The sequence below is a fragment of the Ciconia boyciana genome, chromosome 16 (genome assembly GCF_034638445.1).
Source record: "Ciconia boyciana chromosome 16, ASM3463844v1, whole genome shotgun sequence".
Taxonomy (NCBI): Eukaryota; Metazoa; Chordata; class Aves; order Ciconiiformes; family Ciconiidae; genus Ciconia; species Ciconia boyciana.
Window position 1 is genome coordinate 399,407 of NC_132949.1, and position 18,955 is coordinate 418,361.

At 55.8% G+C, this 18,955-nt stretch overlaps 3 protein-coding genes across 4 annotated transcripts; all 3 read left to right on the forward strand.

Annotated features, from left to right (window-relative positions):
* Window positions 1-1,906: 1,906 nt before the first annotated feature.
* P4HB (prolyl 4-hydroxylase subunit beta) lies at window positions 1,907-11,562 on the forward strand. Its single transcript, XM_072881076.1, has 11 exons — window positions 1,907-2,135; window positions 2,441-2,647; window positions 3,460-3,593; window positions 3,815-3,952; window positions 6,964-7,068; window positions 7,353-7,478; window positions 7,922-8,122; window positions 8,783-8,903; window positions 9,124-9,305; window positions 9,745-9,831; window positions 10,488-11,562. The coding sequence occupies exons 1-11, from the start codon at window positions 1,964-1,966 to the stop codon at window positions 10,572-10,574; spliced, it is 1,560 nt and encodes a 519-aa protein (XP_072737177.1). The 5' UTR covers window positions 1,907-1,963; the 3' UTR covers window positions 10,575-11,562.
* A 2,837-nt stretch (window positions 11,563-14,399) lies between these two features.
* PPP1R27 (protein phosphatase 1 regulatory subunit 27) lies at window positions 14,400-16,384 on the forward strand. Its single transcript, XM_072881364.1, has 3 exons — window positions 14,400-14,613; window positions 15,725-15,875; window positions 16,140-16,384. The coding sequence occupies exons 1-3, from the start codon at window positions 14,427-14,429 to the stop codon at window positions 16,261-16,263; spliced, it is 462 nt and encodes a 153-aa protein (XP_072737465.1). The 5' UTR covers window positions 14,400-14,426; the 3' UTR covers window positions 16,264-16,384.
* Window positions 16,385-16,534: 150 nt separating this feature from the next.
* MCRIP1 (MAPK regulated corepressor interacting protein 1) lies at window positions 16,535-18,729 on the forward strand. Of its 2 annotated transcripts, none has more exons than XM_072881204.1 (5): window positions 16,535-16,608; window positions 16,696-16,750; window positions 16,820-16,938; window positions 17,054-17,152; window positions 17,264-18,729. In XM_072881204.1, exons 2-5 carry the CDS (start codon window positions 16,743-16,745, stop codon window positions 17,347-17,349), a joined length of 312 nt encoding a protein of 103 aa, XP_072737305.1. In that variant the 5' UTR covers window positions 16,535-16,608; window positions 16,696-16,742; the 3' UTR covers window positions 17,350-18,729. The 2 variants fall into 2 exon arrangements, with proteins under 2 accessions (XP_072737305.1, XP_072737306.1); XM_072881205.1 differs by having other exon boundaries at window positions 17,285-18,729.
* Window positions 18,730-18,955: the final 226 nt, after the last annotated feature.

Below are 18,955 nucleotides of genomic sequence, written 5' to 3' on the forward strand. Positions count from 1 at the left end.
GACGTGTGGCGACGTGGTAAGACAGCTCGCCACCGCGAGCCCCAGAAACCTGCTGGCAGTGGACGTGCCACTCCGCCTCGGCCGCTGGCTAAGCCTGCCTCTGCCAGCATGTCAGGCGAGGGTTTTCTGCCAGGAACTGCCTCGATGCAGGGTCTGGCCCTTTCAGCAGAGAGCGTCGCTGCAAAGCCCCTCTGGCAGGGCAACGAGCCGGGTGCGCTCAGGGCAATGGCTCCCAGGTGCTGCCTTGCCTGTGGAACCAGACGGGCTTCAAGGTGGCTGAGCATGAATGCAGGATCTTGTTCTGGCAGCAGCCGGTTCCCCACCCTGGCAGCCCGACGTGCCCATGCCTGCGCAGCCCTGAGCAGCGGTGGCCGGGCAGCGGCCGCTGCGCACTTGCTGCTTTGCTCAGTGCAGCTTCGCTATCTAAAATCTCACTGGACTCTTTCTGGGCCCAAGAAAGGCATCGGTTCCGCACCCAGCCAAAGCTCCGGCACAGACAACTGCTCCTCACAGCACTCACAGAGCGACCAGGTTACCTGCGGAGAACTGGCGGGGCACCTTGCTCTGAACGCCGCTGGCCTGGGGCACTGGGCCCAGCCCCTGCAAGGGGAAGCAGGAGGAGAGCAAAGAGCAGCCGCTTTACTTTGCAGGCAGCCACCGAGCTGGCAAATCAGCAGGGTGCGGCCGGGGAGCCTGGACGGAGCCTGTCCCTGCTCCAGCACTTATCAGCCGGGCAGCCTGCGGGGGCAGGAGGCGCCCATAGCAACCCCAGCGATATCCTGGTGCTGGCAGGGCAAACACCGCAGCCGAAGGCCGGCTGCTTTCTGCCCGGCGGTGCAGGGGCTCTCCTTCCCCAGCCGAGCTCTGGGAGTAACCAGGACCCGAGGGCCGGTTCTCGTGCCGCGTCAGGAGATGCCAGAGCAAAGCAGGAAGAGTCGCGCCATGGGACTTTCCCCTGCCGCGGTCACGAGGCTCGTTTCTCGCGGGTCCCTTAGCAGACACTGCGCAGAACTACGCGCTCTGAACTAGAGCCTTCTCGTGACGGGCTCCGGCTCGGTCCTGGGGGGGGGAGGTGCGCCCCGTGCCCTGCCTCGAGCACGCCATCGCGGAGCCGCCTGCTCTGTCAGGGAAAGCGTGTGCTGAGGCTGAGAGCCACCGCCAGCCTCCGGCGGGACCCGAACGCTGCGCCGCGCTCCCCCTGTTCCCCACGGTCTATCGCCGGGGCCGGCGAGGCTGCGGCAGAACGATGCGGGGCTTCCCCGACCGCAGCGGTGCCGGACGCCCGACGAGGGCCGGGCCGGGCCCGGCCCGGGGGGGGGGGAGGGGGCGGACAACGGGGCAGCGGGGCAGCGCGGCAGCCCTGACGCCGGCCGGTGTCCGCGGGGCCGGGGCCGGGGCCAGCCCTCCCGGGCCCATCCGCCGCCGCGACGGCCCCGACCCCCGCCCGGCGGCCTCGCGCGCCGGGGCGTGCCCGCAGCGTCACGTGCCCCGCGGCCTCTCCGCCGGCGGCGCCAGGAGGCGCCTTTCCCTTCCGGGCCGGGTCAAAGGGCGGCGGCCGCGGCCCAGTCAGGATCCACCACGCGCGCCTCGCCGCGCGCACGCGCAGTGCCCGCCCGTACGGGCCGCCCGAGTGCCACGTTCGAGGGCAGGCGGCCGCGCGAGGCGGCGGCGCTGACCAATCGCGGCCGAAGCAGCGGGGAAAGGGGCCAATGGCGGCCCGCGGGAGGGGAGCGAGGCCAGCGGCCAACCCGCGGCGGCGGGCGGGGGGCGTGCCCAGCCCGCCGGCGAATAGAAGCCGCGCGGCGGCCCGGGCGGCGGCCCGGGCCAATGGCGGGCGGCGGCGGCGCGGCACGGCGCGGCCAATGGGGCGCGGCGGCGGCCGGGGGAGGCGGGTTTATAAGCGGAGGCGGCGCCGCGGCCGCACGCCCGGCCCGGCCCGTCCCGACCCGCCGCCATCAGCGCCATGGCGGGGCTCCGCGCGATCGTGGCGCTGCTCTGCCTCCTGCTGCTGCCGCCGCCCGCCCGCGCCGGCGACTCCGCCGCGGCCCCGGAGGAGGAGGACGGCGTCCTGGTGCTGCGCGCCGCCTCCTTCGAGCAGGCGCTGGCGGCGCACCGCTACCTGCTCGTCGAGTTCTGTGAGCGCGGCGGGGCTGGGGCCGGGGCAGGGCCGCGCCGGGCCGGGAGGGGCGGGGCGGGCGGCGGCCCCGGGGGCCGAGGGTGGGGCTGGGGGGACCGAGGGGCTGGGGGAGGGGGAGAGGCGGCGCTGAGGGACCGGGCTCCCCCGGCCGGGGGGGGGGGGGGGCTCGGCCGGGAGGCCGCCGCGGCGCCGGGCGGGGCTGCCGGGGCGGGGGTTCTGCCCTGCCCCGTGCCCCCGCACGGGGCTCCCTGAGCGCGGGCGGGAGCGGGGGGCTCCGGCCGGCGCTGACGCCCCGTCCCGCAGACGCCCCATGGTGCGGGCACTGCAAAGCGCTGGCGCCCGAGTACGCGAAGGCAGCGGCGAAGCTGAAGGCCGAGGGCTCGGAGATCCGGCTGGCCAAGGTGGACGCCACGGAGGAGTCGGAGCTGGCGCAGCAGTTTGGTGTGCGCGGCTACCCCACCATCAAGTTCTTCAGGAACGGTGACAAGGCCGCTCCCAAGGAGTACACAGGTGAGCTGGGTTGTCTGGCTCTGCTGCCCGGGTGCAGAGGGCAGCGACGTGGCGGTGGGTCCTTGCACCTGGTCCCGTGCTCCTGCGTCTGCTGGTGCAGCTGGACAAGGTCCACTGTGACAGCAGCCTAGGGAGCGGAGTGTGGGGGGGGGGGAGCGGGAGGGCTCTGGGTGGGTGTTGAGGAGTGAGTCTGCCTTTAACAGGCTTTCTCACCTAAAGCTGGGGAAATCCCTCATCTGAGCTAAAGCAGATGGTGTTGGTTTTGTGTAGGAAAGCAAAGCAATCCAGGCTTGACTTGTTGCTTGGCTTGACTTTATTTGAGCAACATAGCACCCAGAATTGAAAAAATGCTTGGGCGGCTGGGTAAAGGGGCAAAGGCAAGATGTAAGGCAGAGGTGCGAGGAAGACAGAGACGAGCAGAATTCAGCTAAACCAAGCCACATTGTGCTGGATGCTGAGGGTAACATCCAGACTGCTGATTTTGAAAAGAAAAGTGCATGATACTTTAATTTGTGTGAAAAATACCAGCAGCTCAGAGAAGTACTGTGTTGCTGGTCAAAGTTTAAGAATGTGCTTGGGCTAGAAGGAAGAGAAGAATGGGTTCCTGGGAGCCCCTTGTACCTTGACTTAACAATTAGGGATTAGCTTAATTACACTAGGATTGAAAGGAAAAGAGTTGCGTAAACAATATCTCGATTATTCCTGACCTCTTGGCCAGCTACTGAACAGTCTATCTCAAAGCTTAGGGGTTTTGTGTTCTTAAACTTAGTCGAGGGGAAAAGTGAATCAGTGTTCTTATCTTTCTGTTGTAGCTGGCAGAGAAGCAGATGATATTGTCAGCTGGCTGAAGAAACGCACTGGCCCGGCTGCAGCTACCCTGACAGATGCTGCTGCAGCAGAGACGTTAGTGGATTCCAGTGAAGTGGTTGTGATTGGTTTCTTTAAGGTAGAGTTTGTGCTTCTGTTTGAGAAGCTCTTGTGTATGCCTAGAGCCTTCCCTGCTTTCTGCCCCACGGGGACCTGACAGCTGGGGAAGGCTCTCCGTAAGTTGTGAAACACTTGCTGTCCTGCCTTACTTGATCTTCCAGTTCTCTGGCTGGTAAGCCCTGGGATGTTTATGCTTCAGTTTGATGTGTCCCATGTGAGACACCTTTCTTTATCCTCCAGGATTTGACGTCAGAGGCTGCAAAGGAGTTCTTGGTGGCAGCAGAAGCTGTGGATGACATTCCTTTTGGGATTTCCTCCAGTGCCGATGTCTTCACCAAGTACCAGCTTAGCAAGGATGGTGTGGTCCTCTTCAAGAAGGTACTGGTTGATGTGAAGCATGAGCACCACACTTGAGTCTTCTGCCTCTTCCTACCTTTTCTCTAATTAGTCAGATTCAAATAAGGGCAGCCCTGGGCAAAAGAACAAAAGATCCTGTGCTGTCAATCTGGCTGTTTCCATGCCTCAGAGCCTGTGGGGCAGAAGAGCAGAGCCCGCAGCCCCTTTGCAGGGTGGTGGAGCCCTGGGTCCCTTTGCAGGGCACAGCCAGCAGCAGAGGGGCCTGCAGTTGGCAGAGGGGCAGCCTCGTCAGTCTCCCGGCCCAGTGCTGCCCTCCTGAATCTGCTGGGCTTTGGGTCCGAGCTGTTGCTTCACTCACTTCCCTGTTTCTCAGACATCTGGCTGCAGTGCAGTAATGGTCAGCACAATCTTCAAAATATTCATGGCTGTAACTAGTGAGGCCCCCCGTGCCCCTCCCCAAACTTCGAAGGTCTTAAACAGAATGGTAGCAGAGTTCTTGATGCTCTGTGTTTGCTGTGGCTTAGCAAAGTTGCTTTTAAACATATTCAGTATTGACCTCTGCAGTCAGTTGACAGCTGTGTCCAAGAGTTGTTCTGTCTCTTATGCTTCTGTGGGTTCTGTGGTGTAGTGATTCCAGCAAAGTTCCTAAGAGGATTTGCAGTTCCAGCTGGCTAGGCTGGGGCAGTTGGATTATGTTGAGAGGGATGCTGGCCATCTACAGAATCAGAAATAAACTTACTGATGCCTTTTACTATTAAAATCCAAGTCACTGGGATGAAATTCTAGGTTTGAGAAGACAAGTAGAGGTTCCTTAGACTTGGTGGTACTGCACACGTGGGTGTGGTGAGGCAGGACAGAAAGCTGCTTTGGGTTCAGACTTACTAGATCTATGATCTAATCAGTCATCGGTCTGACCAGTTTGACCTAAGACAGGCTAAAGAGTTGAATGAATTCTTATTTCATTTTTTCTTTGTTCAGCTAAAATAGCATATTTTATTCTACTACATGTCTGATATTGTAGTTATTTTTATGGTGCTAAAAGCTTGTAGACTTCTCAGTCAGAGGTCCCTCAGATCAGCATGGCTGAGGGTGCAAGTAAATTATCTGGCTAACGAGTTCAAAATGCTAGGGTTTTGCAACTAGAAAAGTTGGGGTAGGTGAAGGGAGCAGTATTTTGTTCTTGGCTGACTTACTACCTGTATCTTGCTCTTCTCACAGATATGGCTTTCTGTATGTGATCTTTCTGTATGCTCTATTCATGGCTAATGCTAGGCTGAAATAGCTGTTTTAGGGGTTTTTTCAACTTTTGTTCGTGTCCTTTGGCAAACACGGAAGTCCAAATAGAAATGCTCCTCTAAAATTGACCATCTCTTTGGGGCTGCGGGGAGTACCAGCATTGGGCTCCAAGCAGGGCAACATATGAGATTGCTTTGAAGTGGTGAGGTTACAGCTAGGGCTTCCAGCACTGACAAGTTATTACCCTGGGTTTTATTTAGTTACCTGTATGTTTTCTCATGTTTAGAGCTCTTGAATGAACTTGTGTTGATTTGATGTACTATCCTCTGTACTATCCTTAAGTCCTGTGAGCTCTGTTAATGGTTTCCTCTGCTTCTGAAGAACTGGCAATGGCAGGACCAGTCTTTAACAGTAAAGGAATTTTCAGGCTGTTTTCTGTAAGTGTAGTCAACTTGGGTACATCTGGAATGAAAAGCAGGTCTGCACCTGGCAGCTCCTCTGTCAGGTATGTTAGGAGTGGGAGGAACCTTGGTCTGGAAGGCCCTTCATGAGGCACTGGAGGGCTGGGATGCTGCAGAAGTGCTCTGCTCTACGTGGAAGGACGAAGGTGAGATGGCTTTCAGCCTGTGAACGTTGCCTCCTTGTTCCTGTTTTGGTGTGGTGTCATGGTAGTGCCATGAGAGCTCTCAAATACGTCCACCCCAAACCAAGGTGAAAAGGAGCACCAGTGCTAAGCACATACCAGGGCATAAGAAACAGATGGTTTATTTTACCAACAGTTATGTTTTTGGACTTTGGCTCAGCTTCCTGCAGTTAGTTGGGTCTAAACTGAGAGGGCCTGTTGGCTACTCACTCATCTTATTCTTTGTGTGAGTTGTCCAGACTTGCAAAGACCCTCGAACAACTGTTCTGAAGGCACTAAGGCGATGTTCAGTACTCTTTAAAGTATTGGCAAAGGGGTTAACTTTCAATGCTAAGTGTTTTGCTCAGCTTTTCAGCTGAGACTGGTATGCTTCCTCTAACAGAAGGTTATCCGAGTCCACTCTCTTGCTTCTGCCAGTAACTCGAGCATTGCCCTGCCATGGGACTGCTGTGTTATCCTGCACATCCTCTCTTTAACCTTGACGGTCCCCTACAGCTGTTCCCTTTTCGGGCTGCCAGAGAGGGTTCTGAGAATCCTGGTCAGGGATACAGGTGATGTCCTAATATAAAAAGGGATCTGGCACCTCTAGTGTGATGTGTGTGTTAAACATGTGCTGTCGTCTCTAACAATAGAGACTGAAACAAGCCTGCAGAGCTGAGTAAATTACTACTTACTTGCAGTGCCTAGTGGGCTTTGCTGTCAGACTTCTTTCATAGTGCTGTCTGGTAAAGTGTGTGCATCTGCTCTGATGTTGCTAATTCCTGCAGAGCAGAAAGCTGCCTGTGCTCTGGTAGCTTCTGACTGGTCTGCCTTCCACAAAGCTGTTAAAAGTCCTTCTTGGTGACCTGTTTCACAAATCGTTTCATGATTGTGCAGAACAATGCCAAGATCTAAGCTGACTGTCTTGTTGTTGCTCACCTTTTGCTGCTAGGGTGCTGGGGGGTGACTTACGGCTTTGCTTGCCAGGAAGGTGAACACCTTGATCCAGACTTTATGCAAACATGTGGTGACCTTGTTGAGAGACAGAAGTTTGCTCTGAACAAGTGCAGCTGAGATCCATTGGGGCAGTGACTCTGGTGTGAACGCATCTTATTTCTTGAGATTTGTATGAGATATGGACGTGTTGTAATGCAAGAATATCTGTGTTTTGCAGTTTGATGAAGGCCGTAACAACTTTGAAGGGGATCTCACAAAAGATAATTTACTGAACTTCATCAAGTCTAATGCATTGCCTCTGGTCATAGAGTTCACTGAACAGGTGGGTCTTTAGATACTTGGTAAGGCCTCTTCCCATAGTTACTGTATGAATATAACAAAGCTTAAATTGTAGGTTGTGTGGTCATGTTTTATCTTGGAGCTGATGCTAGCTTGGGGTTATGGAGAAGTCTGAAGAACACATGGGAAAGGAGGGATAAGCTTGCTGTTCAGAGCAGTCCTGTAGTATTGGAGGCTCCTGTGGTTTAGTCAGAATAGCAGAGCCAAGCTGGTCTTGACACTGACTTACCTCTCTTCCAGAAATAAATTTTATTTTCTACTCCTCAGACTGCTCCTAAAATCTTTGGAGGAGAGATCAAGACTCATATTCTGCTGTTCCTACCAAAAAGTGTGTCTGACTATCAAGAGAAACTGGACAACTTCAAGAGTGCAGCTGGAAACTTCAAAGGGAAGGTGAGATGGATTTCTTGGATTATGAATTAAGTGACCACCTCCTGCAGAGAAGTGTAGCACTGTCTGTCTATACCCACTTAACAGCTGTGGAGGAGGACTCAAAGCTAGCTCTCTCTACCTGTGTCTCTTGATAATAGGTGACTGAGTCACTTACTGGCTTACACAGACTTGCACAACTGTTGAAGGAATAGCAGTTAACTCCTGACTTTCCTTCTTGCGGATGTAAATCTGACTCTGCCTTAATCAACATCAGTGCCAGGTCTGTGCACATGCTGCTTGAACTGTTGCGGCTCCAGCATTTGTGGTCTGACAGGGTGCCCTCTAACAGGCTTGGAGAAGGAAGAGGGGCCAGTTCAGCTACTACCCATGCAAGTGTGTGTAAGGCATCAGTAGCCAAGAGGTACTTGTCTTCACCATACTGCCTTTGACTTTTTCCTCCAAAGATCCTGTTCATCTTCATAGACAGTGACCACAGTGACAACCAGAGGATTTTAGAGTTTTTTGGCCTAAAGAAAGAAGAATGTCCAGCTGTACGTCTGATCACGCTGGAGGAAGAAATGACCAAATACAAACCTGAATCAGATGACCTCACAGCAGACAAGATCAAAGAGTTCTGTAATAAGTTCCTGGAGGGCAAGATCAAGGTAATGGAGATAAATGCTACTGGTGGTAAACCTACTGGCTAAGCAAGCATAAAAAAAATGCTCCCTGTGAGGAGTTGTGTGAGTCATCTGGAGGAAATCCTTCCAACTAATGTACAGAATATCTCGCGGGCTGTGCTGAGAAATGAAAGGCAAAACTACTGGGGCATGAAAACTGTAGGAAAGCAAGCTCTGTACTGGCACCTGGGTAGGATCAGAGCCTGCTCTTTCTGCTGCTTAGGGTAACTGTGCTGTTTACAGTTGCTCTTTCTGCCAGCCATCTGTGGAAGGTGTGAACTTGTGTGGCACAGTTTAAAGAGCTTTCAGCTCTGATCTGCTGGAGGTAGCTGTATGCAACTTACTCCAGTAGTGACTGTTTAGCTAAACTCAGTCCTGCGGGAATGATGCTGTCAGCAATGTTTCCTTCCTACAGAGCTCAGTTGCAGTTCTCTCTGCACAAGAGCACCTGTTATTCCCACTTGCTCAGGGTGGGAAGAAGACTTTCTGTAAGCAGAAGAAGTGACTGATTCATCTGATTGCTCACAGCCTATGATGGAGGCACTGAGGGGGGTGGTTAATCTTGGGTTTTCCAGGATGTGATTGCATGTACATTCCAAGCAGCTGTGTAGCAAATCATATCTCAAATTTCACTTCTTATTCCAGCCCCACCTGATGAGTCAAGATCTTCCTGAAGACTGGGACAAGCAGCCTGTCAAAGTTCTAGTTGGGAAGAACTTTGAAGAAATTGCTTTTGATGAGAATAAGAATGTCTTTGTAGAGTTCTGTAAGTATCTTTCAACAGCTGATTCTAAGTAACTGGTATGAAAGGAGTGCCAAAACACTGCATGACCAGGATTAGGGAGAAGGCATCTTAGAGAATCTAAGCCACAAAGGGAGTGCCTTGGTTGAAAAGATGTGTGTGAACTCTGGCATGGGGGCTGAGGGGGAGTGGTGGTGGTAACTTGTTAGGTTGGTGGTGCTAGCTGTGTTTTTCTAATTAACAGATGCCCCCTGGTGTGGTCATTGTAAGCAGCTGGCTCCTATCTGGGACAAGCTGGGAGAGACCTACAGGGACCATGAGAACATTGTCATTGCCAAGATGGATTCTACAGCTAATGAAGTAGAGGCAGTGAAAATCCACAGCTTCCCCACACTCAAGTTCTTCCCTGCAGGCTCTGGCAGAAATGTAAGAAGGCAGCTGGCCCTTATACAGATGGCATAATGAGGGAGCACTAATGCTTAGTTGCCTGCTTGACTTCTGTTTTGGACAAGGCCTTTGGGAGGGCTCTCCATTTGGTAGGGATGGAACACACTGAGTCTACAGGACATTGGAGACCCTTTGTGGGGGGCTGGGCTGTAGGAAAGTTTGGTGGGGGTGGGAAGTGGGAATGGGGAAAAGGAGCATAGCGGAGGACAGTGTGCTCATCTGCAGGCTATTCTTTCCTCGCAGTGATCTCTGAAGTCTAGTGGCTGAGCTGTTTTCCTTCGTCTCGTATGGGTGAAGGTGAATTTTTAAATTCCCTCTTGCTTGGCATGTTAACTGTTGCTCAGAAAGAATTCTCCTCTCCAGGGGTGTGGTTCTGTAGGTGCCCATAACCATTATCTTGATATTTTTTCCTGTGTAGGTAATTGACTATAATGGGGAGAGGACACTAGAAGGCTTCAAAAAATTCTTGGAGAGCGGAGGTCAGGATGGGGCAGCAGCTGATGATGTGAGTAATATTAATGAGTACTCTAGGCCTTCAGAACATGGAGCATGAGTCGGATCTGGTGCTGTGCTTGAATCCTCGCTCCTAAATAAGATCCTGGGTTGTTGTGTGGCAGGAAAGGATATTGTGGGGGAACAAAAGTGCCTGCATCATAAAAATGTGACCTGTTCAGTTGCAGCCTGGCTGGCCATTGGCCTGTAATGGACTCCTGTTATTGAGAACACTTCAGTTGGGTGTGAAATAAATGTTCTTGGGAGGCTTAAACACAAATGCATGGGAACTGTTGATATTATAACCTCTAAATTTGCACAAGCTGTCTCTGGTTGTTGTGCAAACTGCTGGAGTACTTGGAGGGCTTGTTCTTTATTGAACTCCTGCTCAGCACCTGGGACTTGAGCAGTATGGTGAACATTACAGATGCAGTATATCTAGTTGGAAGCTCCTCACCTGCCAGGGTGGAGGGTGTTACAGGTGCAGGTACCAGCTTCCATGGGTTTCTAATCCTTGATGTCCCAAATTCAGAGCTCTTGGTAGAAGTCTCTGGATGTTTTGTTAACACGGCAGCAGAGAATAGTGAACAGGTTAGAGATGCTGTTCTGTGCTTGGTTTTGGATCTGCCTAATGTGCCAGAAACCAGCAGCTGTCTTTAACCTATACAGGATCTGGAGGACCTGGAGACAGATGAAGAAACAGACCTTGAGGAAGGTGATGATGATGAGCAGAAAATCCAAAAGGATGAATTGTAAAGAGAAGACTGATCTACGTCACCCAAAAAATCAGACACTAAATTGGCTGCTGTTATGCAGCCCAGGGAGTCAGAAACCCATTAAGATTTAAAGCAGAAGGCGAATGACTGGAAATCCAGGGATTGGCTTTTAAAGTAACACTTTACCCTCACTTGTCTGTACACTTGACTATCTTTTCTTTCTTTTTGCTTTTGAGAAGGGATCTGTCACTAGGTAGCCAGCCCAGCCAGCTGGGCTCATTTTTTTATTGTGATGTACTTTTTTTGTACACAGCTTTTGTTTGAAGTATTCTGTTCTTCTGGGTAGAAGCAGATTGTGAAATGGTAGCATGAGTTCAGTGGCCCAACATTCTGGAGCCTTGCCACTAACATCTTCCAAGAAAGCTTTCTTCCTTTTTTCTTTTAAAACTGAAGCTCATAGTTGATTTCTGCACCTGGCAGGGTCCTTAATGGTCTCAGCTGTTCTTCCCTGGAGTCAGCCTTCAGTATACATAGGGGAAGAGGCAGTAGGCTGATGGCATCATCCTGGTGTGAAAGGTGTATATGAAGGTGCTTCTCTTGCTTCTCTTCATGCTGGCCAGATGTTTCCTTTCCCCTCTGCTTTAAGACACTTGGAGATGACTATTCCAAACACCTGGAAGGGTGGAATACTGTGTGCACTGGCTGTGGCAGGCTCTGAGGGTGGAGGTGATCGCTGGCTCACCAGCTTAGACAAGAGCTAGCTGTGTTGCCATCCTTTTGATCAAATGCAAGACTGTTTTGCAATCACTTTCCATGCATTATTTTGAATGGGTTGACCAGGTGGGTGGTGTGGGAGGGCCTGATAAAACAGATCAAACAGGACATTTGCAATTACTGGGTTTTGGGGAGGAACTTGAACAGGGGAGTGCCTCAAAGGCCTGAGCTGCATCAGGCTGGTTCTTAGCATTCCGCTACAATAACATTGGAACTGAATTTGTTGGCCAAATAAAGTTGAGATTTTAATACTACTCTGTCTGTCTTTATCAGAATATAGAATGAATATATTTGAACCTGACCTGAAAGAGGATCAGAGTTCTAGGGCGATTCTCAAGGGACTGTGTCAAAATGGTGTGCACTTGTCAGTTTTCTCAAACTTGCACTAAATACCACTTTTTTGAGAGAAACTACACTTTCTGAATGCTTCTGGTTTTGCAGGTGGCTTCTGGTACCTTAACCCGAAGAAATTTGTATTGCATAATCTATAAAGGAAAAGAACTTCAAGATGACCATGTCATGTCCAGATTAAATCAGCTTGTGCAGGCAGCTAACAGCTCTATTAGCAGTGAGTGGACATTGGCTTGGGCTCTGAGAATAGGTGGCTCTGCTTGCCAGCTGGCCTGAGGTCGAGAGGACCTCATTGCTCTTGAGCAGTTAACCAAGGAATTTGCCTACAGGGAAACTGGGGGCTGCCTGTAGCTCTCCTAGTCAGGCTCACATGATCCAGTGAGCTACATTGCTATTTCCAAACCAGTCACTTACTGATGAAAATATTTTTGTAAGAAAATATGCTATAAATGTCACATGCGAGGGCATGGTGAAGCTAGAGGGCAACTCGGGAGGCCACTGGTGCCTGTCACTGAACATGGGTGTGCTGGGGTGGTAGAACAGAAGCGTTGTACACCACTTGTCTGCAGCAGCAGCTCCAGCCTCCTGCTGTGGGAACAGAGCCCCTGCTGAGTCCTGGCGTGGTGCGCACAAACCTTTGGCGCAGCAGCACCGGGGCTGGGGCTGGACAGGCAATCGCTGACTGTGGGATCAGAGAACAGTGTTTGCTACTGCCTGTTCTGTCAGTCGTCGGTTGTGTTGTGTTTGTGACTGTTACCCGCAGTTATGAGGAGAAGGATCTTTGAAGATGCCTCCCTCCAGGGCTGTGACCTTGCGTGTCTGAAGGCAGGCAGGGGACTTGTTCTTAGTGCAGCCCAGCTGCCATTGCCGTACCCCAACAGAGCAGGCAGTGCTAGTGGCTGGTGTCAGGGGTGGCTAGTGGTAGCTGCTTCTGAGTAAGAAAGCTGCTTTGTGTTTCAGGGTGGGGAGGAACAGAGCACTGCTAGTAAGAAGTTCCACTGGAAGGTGCTGGCTAGGACTTGGCTCAAAAAGGTCCATTTGTGGAGTCAGTTAAAGTGTAAACAAGGCTGAGCTCTGCAGTGGTTCTTTGTTTATGGTCTGAGACCTGCCTTGCTCAGCTCTGAGGAGGGGGGCTTTTCTCATACACCAAGGCTGCTCTTGGCAGAGCCCGACTCCATCAGTCATCTTGTGTACACAACTAATTGCTGTTCCAAGAAAGCAGGCTAAAAGCGTTCTGTCTCCACAGCAGATAGTTCAGCCTCCTATTGCAGAGTGTTCTGTCTGATGTACTGCTGAGCAGAGATGCTCAGCAAAAAGATCAATGTGTTTGCCAGAAGATGAAAAAGTGCAGCAGACGGTTCTCAGGTGCGTGGCTGATGGAGCAGTCAGCCTCACTGCTGGCAGGGGTTCAGGATGAGGGTCTGCTGCAGAAGGGGCAGAATGAAATCTCTGTGACTCCTAACACGGGACAGGGATTTTTCCTGATGCACTGCAGGGGAGTTAATTGTCCTGCCTGGACAATCCCCATCAGCACGAAACAGAGCACCACATGCTCGTGTATCTGAAATGACCAAACTTTGATGGGAAAAAGGATGGAGGAGCAGTTGTCACTTGAACCCTTGGTGCATCTGAAATATTCCTCTGTGGTAAATGGTCCATTTTGGGCCTTTGACAGCCTCAGCTGGAGAGTAACAAATGCAGGACTTGTCTGGTGGTGGTGCTATTCTTCAGCTATTCTTCTGAGGCTGTTCTGTAGAAGCCTGCTCTTGCATTGCCGCTGGTTCTGTGAAGTAGGACGCTGAACGCTGTGGACTGGCATGGTAGGCTTCTGGTTCTGCGCCTGCACCAGGAGCACCATCAGCACCTCTGTCCTCGCAAGGGCACTGATAACATCCCACGTGCTGGTGGTGTTCTCCATGCTTAGCTATACGCTGTCTCACAGTCGTGCTGGGCAGCACAGCTCATTCTGCTCCTTTCAAGTCGTCTGATGCAACTACAGGAGAGTGACTTAGCTCTGAATGTATTTGGCACCATAGCTCTGACACGTCTGCATTGCGCTGGCTGGTCGGTACATGAGCGGCTGGTTCCCCTTGCTTGGTGATCATGCTTGTGTCTTTTCCCTGGCACGTGTGCCTGCCTGCGTGTGTGTGTGTGTGTGTGTGTGAGGTCTTGCTGCTGGGAAGTTCTGTTTTCAGGCCCTTGGGCTCCTCTGAAGAGCCATCCATGTAAAAGCAACAGTAGGTTTGACCCCTTGGATGGGCACATCAACAGGTGGGTGGTAAGATGAGACACCAACTTCTGCCCAAAAGTGGGAGGCTGCGGGCCCGGGCGGCTCGATTACAAAGTATCGTGGCAAATAGCATGAGCTGCATGTCCTCAAAATAGCCCACGGGAGCCTATATAACGCGATGCCCCTGGGGAACCATCAGTTCTGGGCCAAAGGCCTGCGGGTGACCGGCGTGAGCCCAGCGCCACCTCCTGCATGCGGCATGGGAGTGTAGGGAGAGCCCGGCGGCTGCTGCTTCCCTGCAGGCGAGGGGGACTCGCACCCACCGGGGACACAGACACGGGCGCGGAGGGAGCGCAGCGGTGCGGGTGCCATCACACCTCCATAGCGAGGAGGGACCTGACAGGCAGAAGAGGAGAAAGCAGTGCTAGGAGGCCAGCGAGTGGTAGGGCCGAGCACTGAGCGACTGCGGCCGCTCCTACGGCCCCCCATGCCTCTGCTGCTCCTCTTCCTCTGCAGTGCCTGAAGGCCGTGATCAGCATGAAGGACTATTACCCAGTCTCAATGCCCCGGTACAGTCGGTATGCCCGGAGACTGAGAGCCTCGCGCACTGTGCGCTTCCCCAACGACGTCGTCTTTCAGGACCACATCAGGCAGGGGGACCTGGAGCAGGTGGGCAGATTCATACGTGCCAGGAAGGTGACGCTGGACACCATCTACCCTTCTGGTGAGTGCTGCCGGGGTTGGCAGAGGTGGAATCTGCACAGCAGCACGGCTCGGCTGGGGCTGCGAGGGAGAGGAGAGAGCTGCGTGGCCAAAGCTAGGATGTGGGCCGCCTTCGGCAGGGCGACGGGTTGGAATTGAGTTGTTTTCCTCCCTAGTGAGGGGTACCACCCCCAACATTGCCAAGCAGGGCCCAAGAGAGCACTGTGCCCCAACATCTCCCCTCAACAGCGTGGTCAGCATGTGCTGCAGGAAGGGGGGAGGCTTACCCCCGGGTCCCATCAAGGCACGATGGTGCATCTGCAGCGTGGTGGGACCTAGAAAAGGAGCAGTGAGCACAGGCTGGTCTGTGGAGCTCCGGACAGGACAGCGGGGGCTCCTGCCTTCTGCCCCGGCTTGGGGGAAGAGCGGGGAGAAACAAGGCTCTGCATTTTGTTTCTGGCTCTGTCCATTTCTTACAAACGCTATTCTTTCTCGCATGCGTGGATCTGTGGACTTGTGGCATTTATGTTCGTGGGGAAGGCATTGTGTTATGTTTCCACCCAACCTCACTAGCGACTGTTCATGGAATGCTTTGATCCATACTGGCTGGTGCAGAGCCCAGATTTGTCCCTTTCTTGTGCTTGGCATCAGCTTTTGCTGTCACATGGCCATGGAGACAGGGTCTCAAATGACCCCGGCTTCCCCCTCTGTCTACTGGTTGCTTCATTCCTTGCTCTGTAAGGAGCTTCCGAAACTTGGACAGAGCAGGACCCCGGAGACGCTCTTCTCGTGTCCCCATGTGAGTCCTGGCCGGGTCTCGGGGCAGGCCGCTGGCTGGGAGCTCTGCAGGAGGGGGGCAGCTCCTCCTCCCTTAATCTGTCCTGCCTGTCCCAGTGGGGAGGTGGGTGCTATGCCATCTCAGAGAGGGTATTTATGCTGTAGAAGGGGAACAGAAACCTGCGGCAGCTCGTCTTGCTTCCTCAGTCTTTGTTTCTTTCCCCAAACTCATCTCCCCGATAATGAGGGTTTGCTGGCACCCCTCTTTCCTGGGCTGTGGACAACTCACACTTGTAAGCTCAGCATTTGGAGACTCCCCCCCCCCAGTCCAGAGCTAACTAATCCTTTCCCTCTAGGCATGGCAGCCCTCCACGAAGCTGTGCTTACTGGAAACCTGGACTGTGTCAAGCTCCTGGTTAAATACGGCGCTGACATCCACCAGAAAGATGAGAATGGGTGGACGCCCCTGCACATGGCCTGCAGTGACGGCTATGCTGACATAGCCAGGTGAGGAGCACCTTGCCCGGGCTGTGACGGGACGCCCCTGTGTCGCAGAGCCCCGAGAACCACAGCCGACGGCCACGGGGCTGGACCGGGCTCCAGGCCTCTCCTCCCGGGAGGGCGCCCGGTGCACGCGGGACTGCCCGGGCCTCAACGCTCCCCGCCGCTGCGCCCGGGCGTCGCGGTGGCGGAGCCCGGGGAGCCCCGCGAGCTGGCAGGGCGGCCTGGCAGGCCGCGGGCCCCGCCGGCTCAGCTCCCTCTCCCCTGCAGGTACCTCATCTCCCTCGGGGCCAGCCTGGAGGCCACCACCGACGCCGGGGAGAAGCCCTCGGACCTCATCGACCCCGAGTACAAGGACCTGGTGGAGCTCTTCCAAGCCACCACGATGGACTGAGGCGGGGCGCGCCGAGGAGCCGGCCTCGAGGGGCCGGGGCGGCGGGGCTGCACCGGGCCCGAGGGTCGGAGCCGGGCCTGGGCCGGGCCTGGGCCGGCGGCCGGGCGGGGGCTCGCTCGGTACCGCGTCTCGGGAAACACTTTGTACTTTTCCAATAAAGCATCTCGCACGCCGCCTCCCTCGCTCCTTGCGCGGGGCCGGGGCCGGGGCCGGGGCCGGGGCGGCGGTGACGTCGCGGCCCGGGGAGCGGGCGGGGCGGGGCTGACGCGGGGGCGGGGCCGCGCCTGCGCGCTGCGGTGCTTCCGTCGCGGCCCGAGGGCGAGCGGAGGCGGGAGCCGGGCCTAGGTGAGGGGCGCGCGTTGCCATGGCGACGGGCGGGGGGCGGCCCGCGGCCTAGCCCCGGCCTGGCCGCCCTCTCCTTTCTCCCCGCAGCCGAGCCGCGCCGCGCCGCGCCGAGCCGCCGCCGCACCGACGACGCCATGGCCAGGTGAGCCCCGCCCGGGCCCGGGCCCAGCCGCGGCCCCGGGCCCGGCTCAGCCCCGCGCTTCGCTTTCAGCTCCCCTGTGTCCCGCGTGGTCTACAACGGCAAGCGGAGCGGCGGCCCGCGCTCCCCCGGCGCCGGCAGCGAGATTTTCACGCCGGCCCACGAGGAGAACGTGCGCTTCATCTACGAGGGTGAGCGGGGGCGGAGGCCGCGGGGCCCCGGGGCTCGGGGGGCCCCGGCTGCGGCCGGGCCTGTGGCCAGGCACCACCTGAGGCGAGCGGCCCCCTCACCCCTGCCTCCCCGCAGCCTGGCAGTGCGTGGAGCGCGACCTGCGCAGCCAGATGGGCTCCGAGCGCAGCCTGGTCGAGGAGTACGTGGAGAAGATGCCGAACCCTAGCCTCAAAGGTGAGGGGGGCGAGGGGCACCCCCCCCGCGGCTCCTGCCGGCGGGGATGGCCAGCCCCAGGGAGCCTGCGCGGGCTGGGAGGGGGCTGCGATGCGGCCTCTGCCGCCAAAGTCTCTCCTGTCATCCCTGCAGCGTTTAAACCTGTCGACCTGGGTGATCTGAAGAGGAGGAACACACAGGATGCAAAGAAGTCCTAAGGCGGGTCCTCCCTGTGGATCGGCTGGTCTCCTAAGGTCCTCAAGCAGATTTAATTTGAGATTTTGTGTTGATTTCCTCCTCTGGTCTGTACTCCCAAAAGCCCGCGGGAGAGCCAGTCAGCTTTGGGGCTGGCTCTGAAGCTACCTGAAATCAAAGATGCTCAGGGGCTCACTGAGGATGCCCAGAGCCTGTTGCAAAGGATTCCAGCCCCCCACTCGTAGCTTTCTCTGGCCTCAAGCTGTCCTTCCCCACTTCACGCTGGGCTCACAGGTCTCCCGTTCTCCTTCCCTGTCTGCCCCTGGCGCGTTGAGTACATGGGCTCCCTGGGCTCTGGTGCGTGGCAGGGCAGAGCAGAGCGGCTGTGTTGTCGGTAGAGGCAGCGCTAGTTCTCCGCTCCCTTCTGTGCACCAAGGACCCACAGCTGCTGGGGCGGGCCGGGGGGGGAAGGAAGGAGAGGTGGTTCTGTCCTTGTGCCGTGGGACAGACAGGCAGCCCCAGTTCAGCACCCTTCGTGCAGCTGCCTGCTGGGCAGGGCACACGGGCTGTTCCGTGCTCCCTTGTGGGAGGGCTTCATTTGTACCTGGGCTGCTAGTGCTTGGGACTCCAGTGCTGCCAGAGCTCGTGGGTCCGTATCCCAGGCCGGATTTTCCTCGTGCTTAGATTGGGCCGGATCCCTGTGGTGCTGGAGATGGAGCTGCTCCCCTCTCCCTGCAGATGGAGGCAGGGTGTCAGCACCGGCCCCAGCCCCAGGCGCCCGAGAGGTGCTCCGAGGGGGGTGCTGGGCCGCGTTCAGCCCCCCCGGCCTCAGTGCTCTGGCAGCTCCGCGGGAGGTAGCAGCAGTGGGGGGCGGCTGGTGCTGACTGTGCGGAAGGAAGCTCGTTGGCATCCTTGCCTGAGCAGCGCCGTGCTGTTCAATACTAACACCATTTTCCAGACGTGCACCCTTGGAAGAGATCTGGCCTCCAGCGCTGGCAGAAATGTCACTGCGTGGGGGCTGCCGTGTAACTCGCCCCAGGGGGGGCTTTCTTGGGACCCTCGCTCCTGGCAAGGCTCGGGTGGTTTCTGCATCATCGCCTCTGAGGGGGAGCGACTGCCATCCTCACCCGTCTGAGCAGAGCAGCCGTGCTGGCCGTGTCTCTGCCCCAGAAGACCGTGGGGAGCGGTGGGAGCAGCCCCTTGCCTGCCTGTGCTCCGAGCCGGCAGGGAGGGGGCTGCTGGGGGCCCTGCCCAGTGCCAGTGGGCTTCAGGAGGGATGCGGGGAGAGTTGTGGCTGCCATTACCTTTCCTTTGTTGAGTCGTTGAGCTATACTGTTCCCTTTTTTTTTTTTCTGTTGTCTGTCACTTGAGGAGTGTTGTAAATAAAAGCTGGTGTCCTTTTGGGTCTGCCTCCATGTGACGCTGCCCACCACAGCCCCTGCTCCGCAGCTGCCTCGGCCGGGCGCAGGACCGATCTCTGCACTGTTTGCCGCAGCGGTTGTGCCTGGCAGGACGCTGCCCGGCCGCTCCTGACGGTGCTGGTGTGCCATGCCCGCTGCAACACTGCGAAGGCCCGGGAGAGTCCTGGGGGGCTGTTCCCTGCCCGATCCCCCCCTTGGTTCCTCGGCT

What these genes read in the sequence shown, in the direction of transcription:
- P4HB (XM_072881076.1), top strand. Translation starts at nt 1,964, where the DNA reads ATGGCGGGGCTCCGCGCGATCGTGGCGCTGCTCTGCCTCCTGCTGCTG. An exon ending in TTGTGATTGGTTTCTTTAAG is followed by an intron (nt 3,594 to 3,814) that starts GTAGAGTTTGTG and finishes TTTATCCTCCAG; the next exon opens with GATTTGACGTCAGAGGCTGC. An exon ending in GAATGTCTTTGTAGAGTTCT is followed by an intron (nt 8,904 to 9,123) that starts GTAAGTATCTTT and finishes TCTAATTAACAG; the next exon opens with ATGCCCCCTGGTGTGGTCAT.
- PPP1R27 (XM_072881364.1), top strand. Translation starts at nt 14,427, where the DNA reads ATGAAGGACTATTACCCAGTCTCAATGCCCCGGTACAGTCGGTATGCC. An exon ending in GGACACCATCTACCCTTCTG is followed by an intron (nt 14,614 to 15,724) that starts GTGAGTGCTGCC and finishes CTTTCCCTCTAG; the next exon opens with GCATGGCAGCCCTCCACGAA. An exon ending in GGCTATGCTGACATAGCCAG is followed by an intron (nt 15,876 to 16,139) that starts GTGAGGAGCACC and finishes TCTCCCCTGCAG; the next exon opens with GTACCTCATCTCCCTCGGGG.
- MCRIP1 (XM_072881204.1), top strand. An exon ending in CGTGCGCTTCATCTACGAGG is followed by an intron (nt 16,939 to 17,053) that starts GTGAGCGGGGGC and finishes GCCTCCCCGCAG; the next exon opens with CCTGGCAGTGCGTGGAGCGC. An exon ending in GCCGAACCCTAGCCTCAAAG is followed by an intron (nt 17,153 to 17,263) that starts GTGAGGGGGGCG and finishes CTGCCGCCAAAG; the next exon opens with TCTCTCCTGTCATCCCTGCA.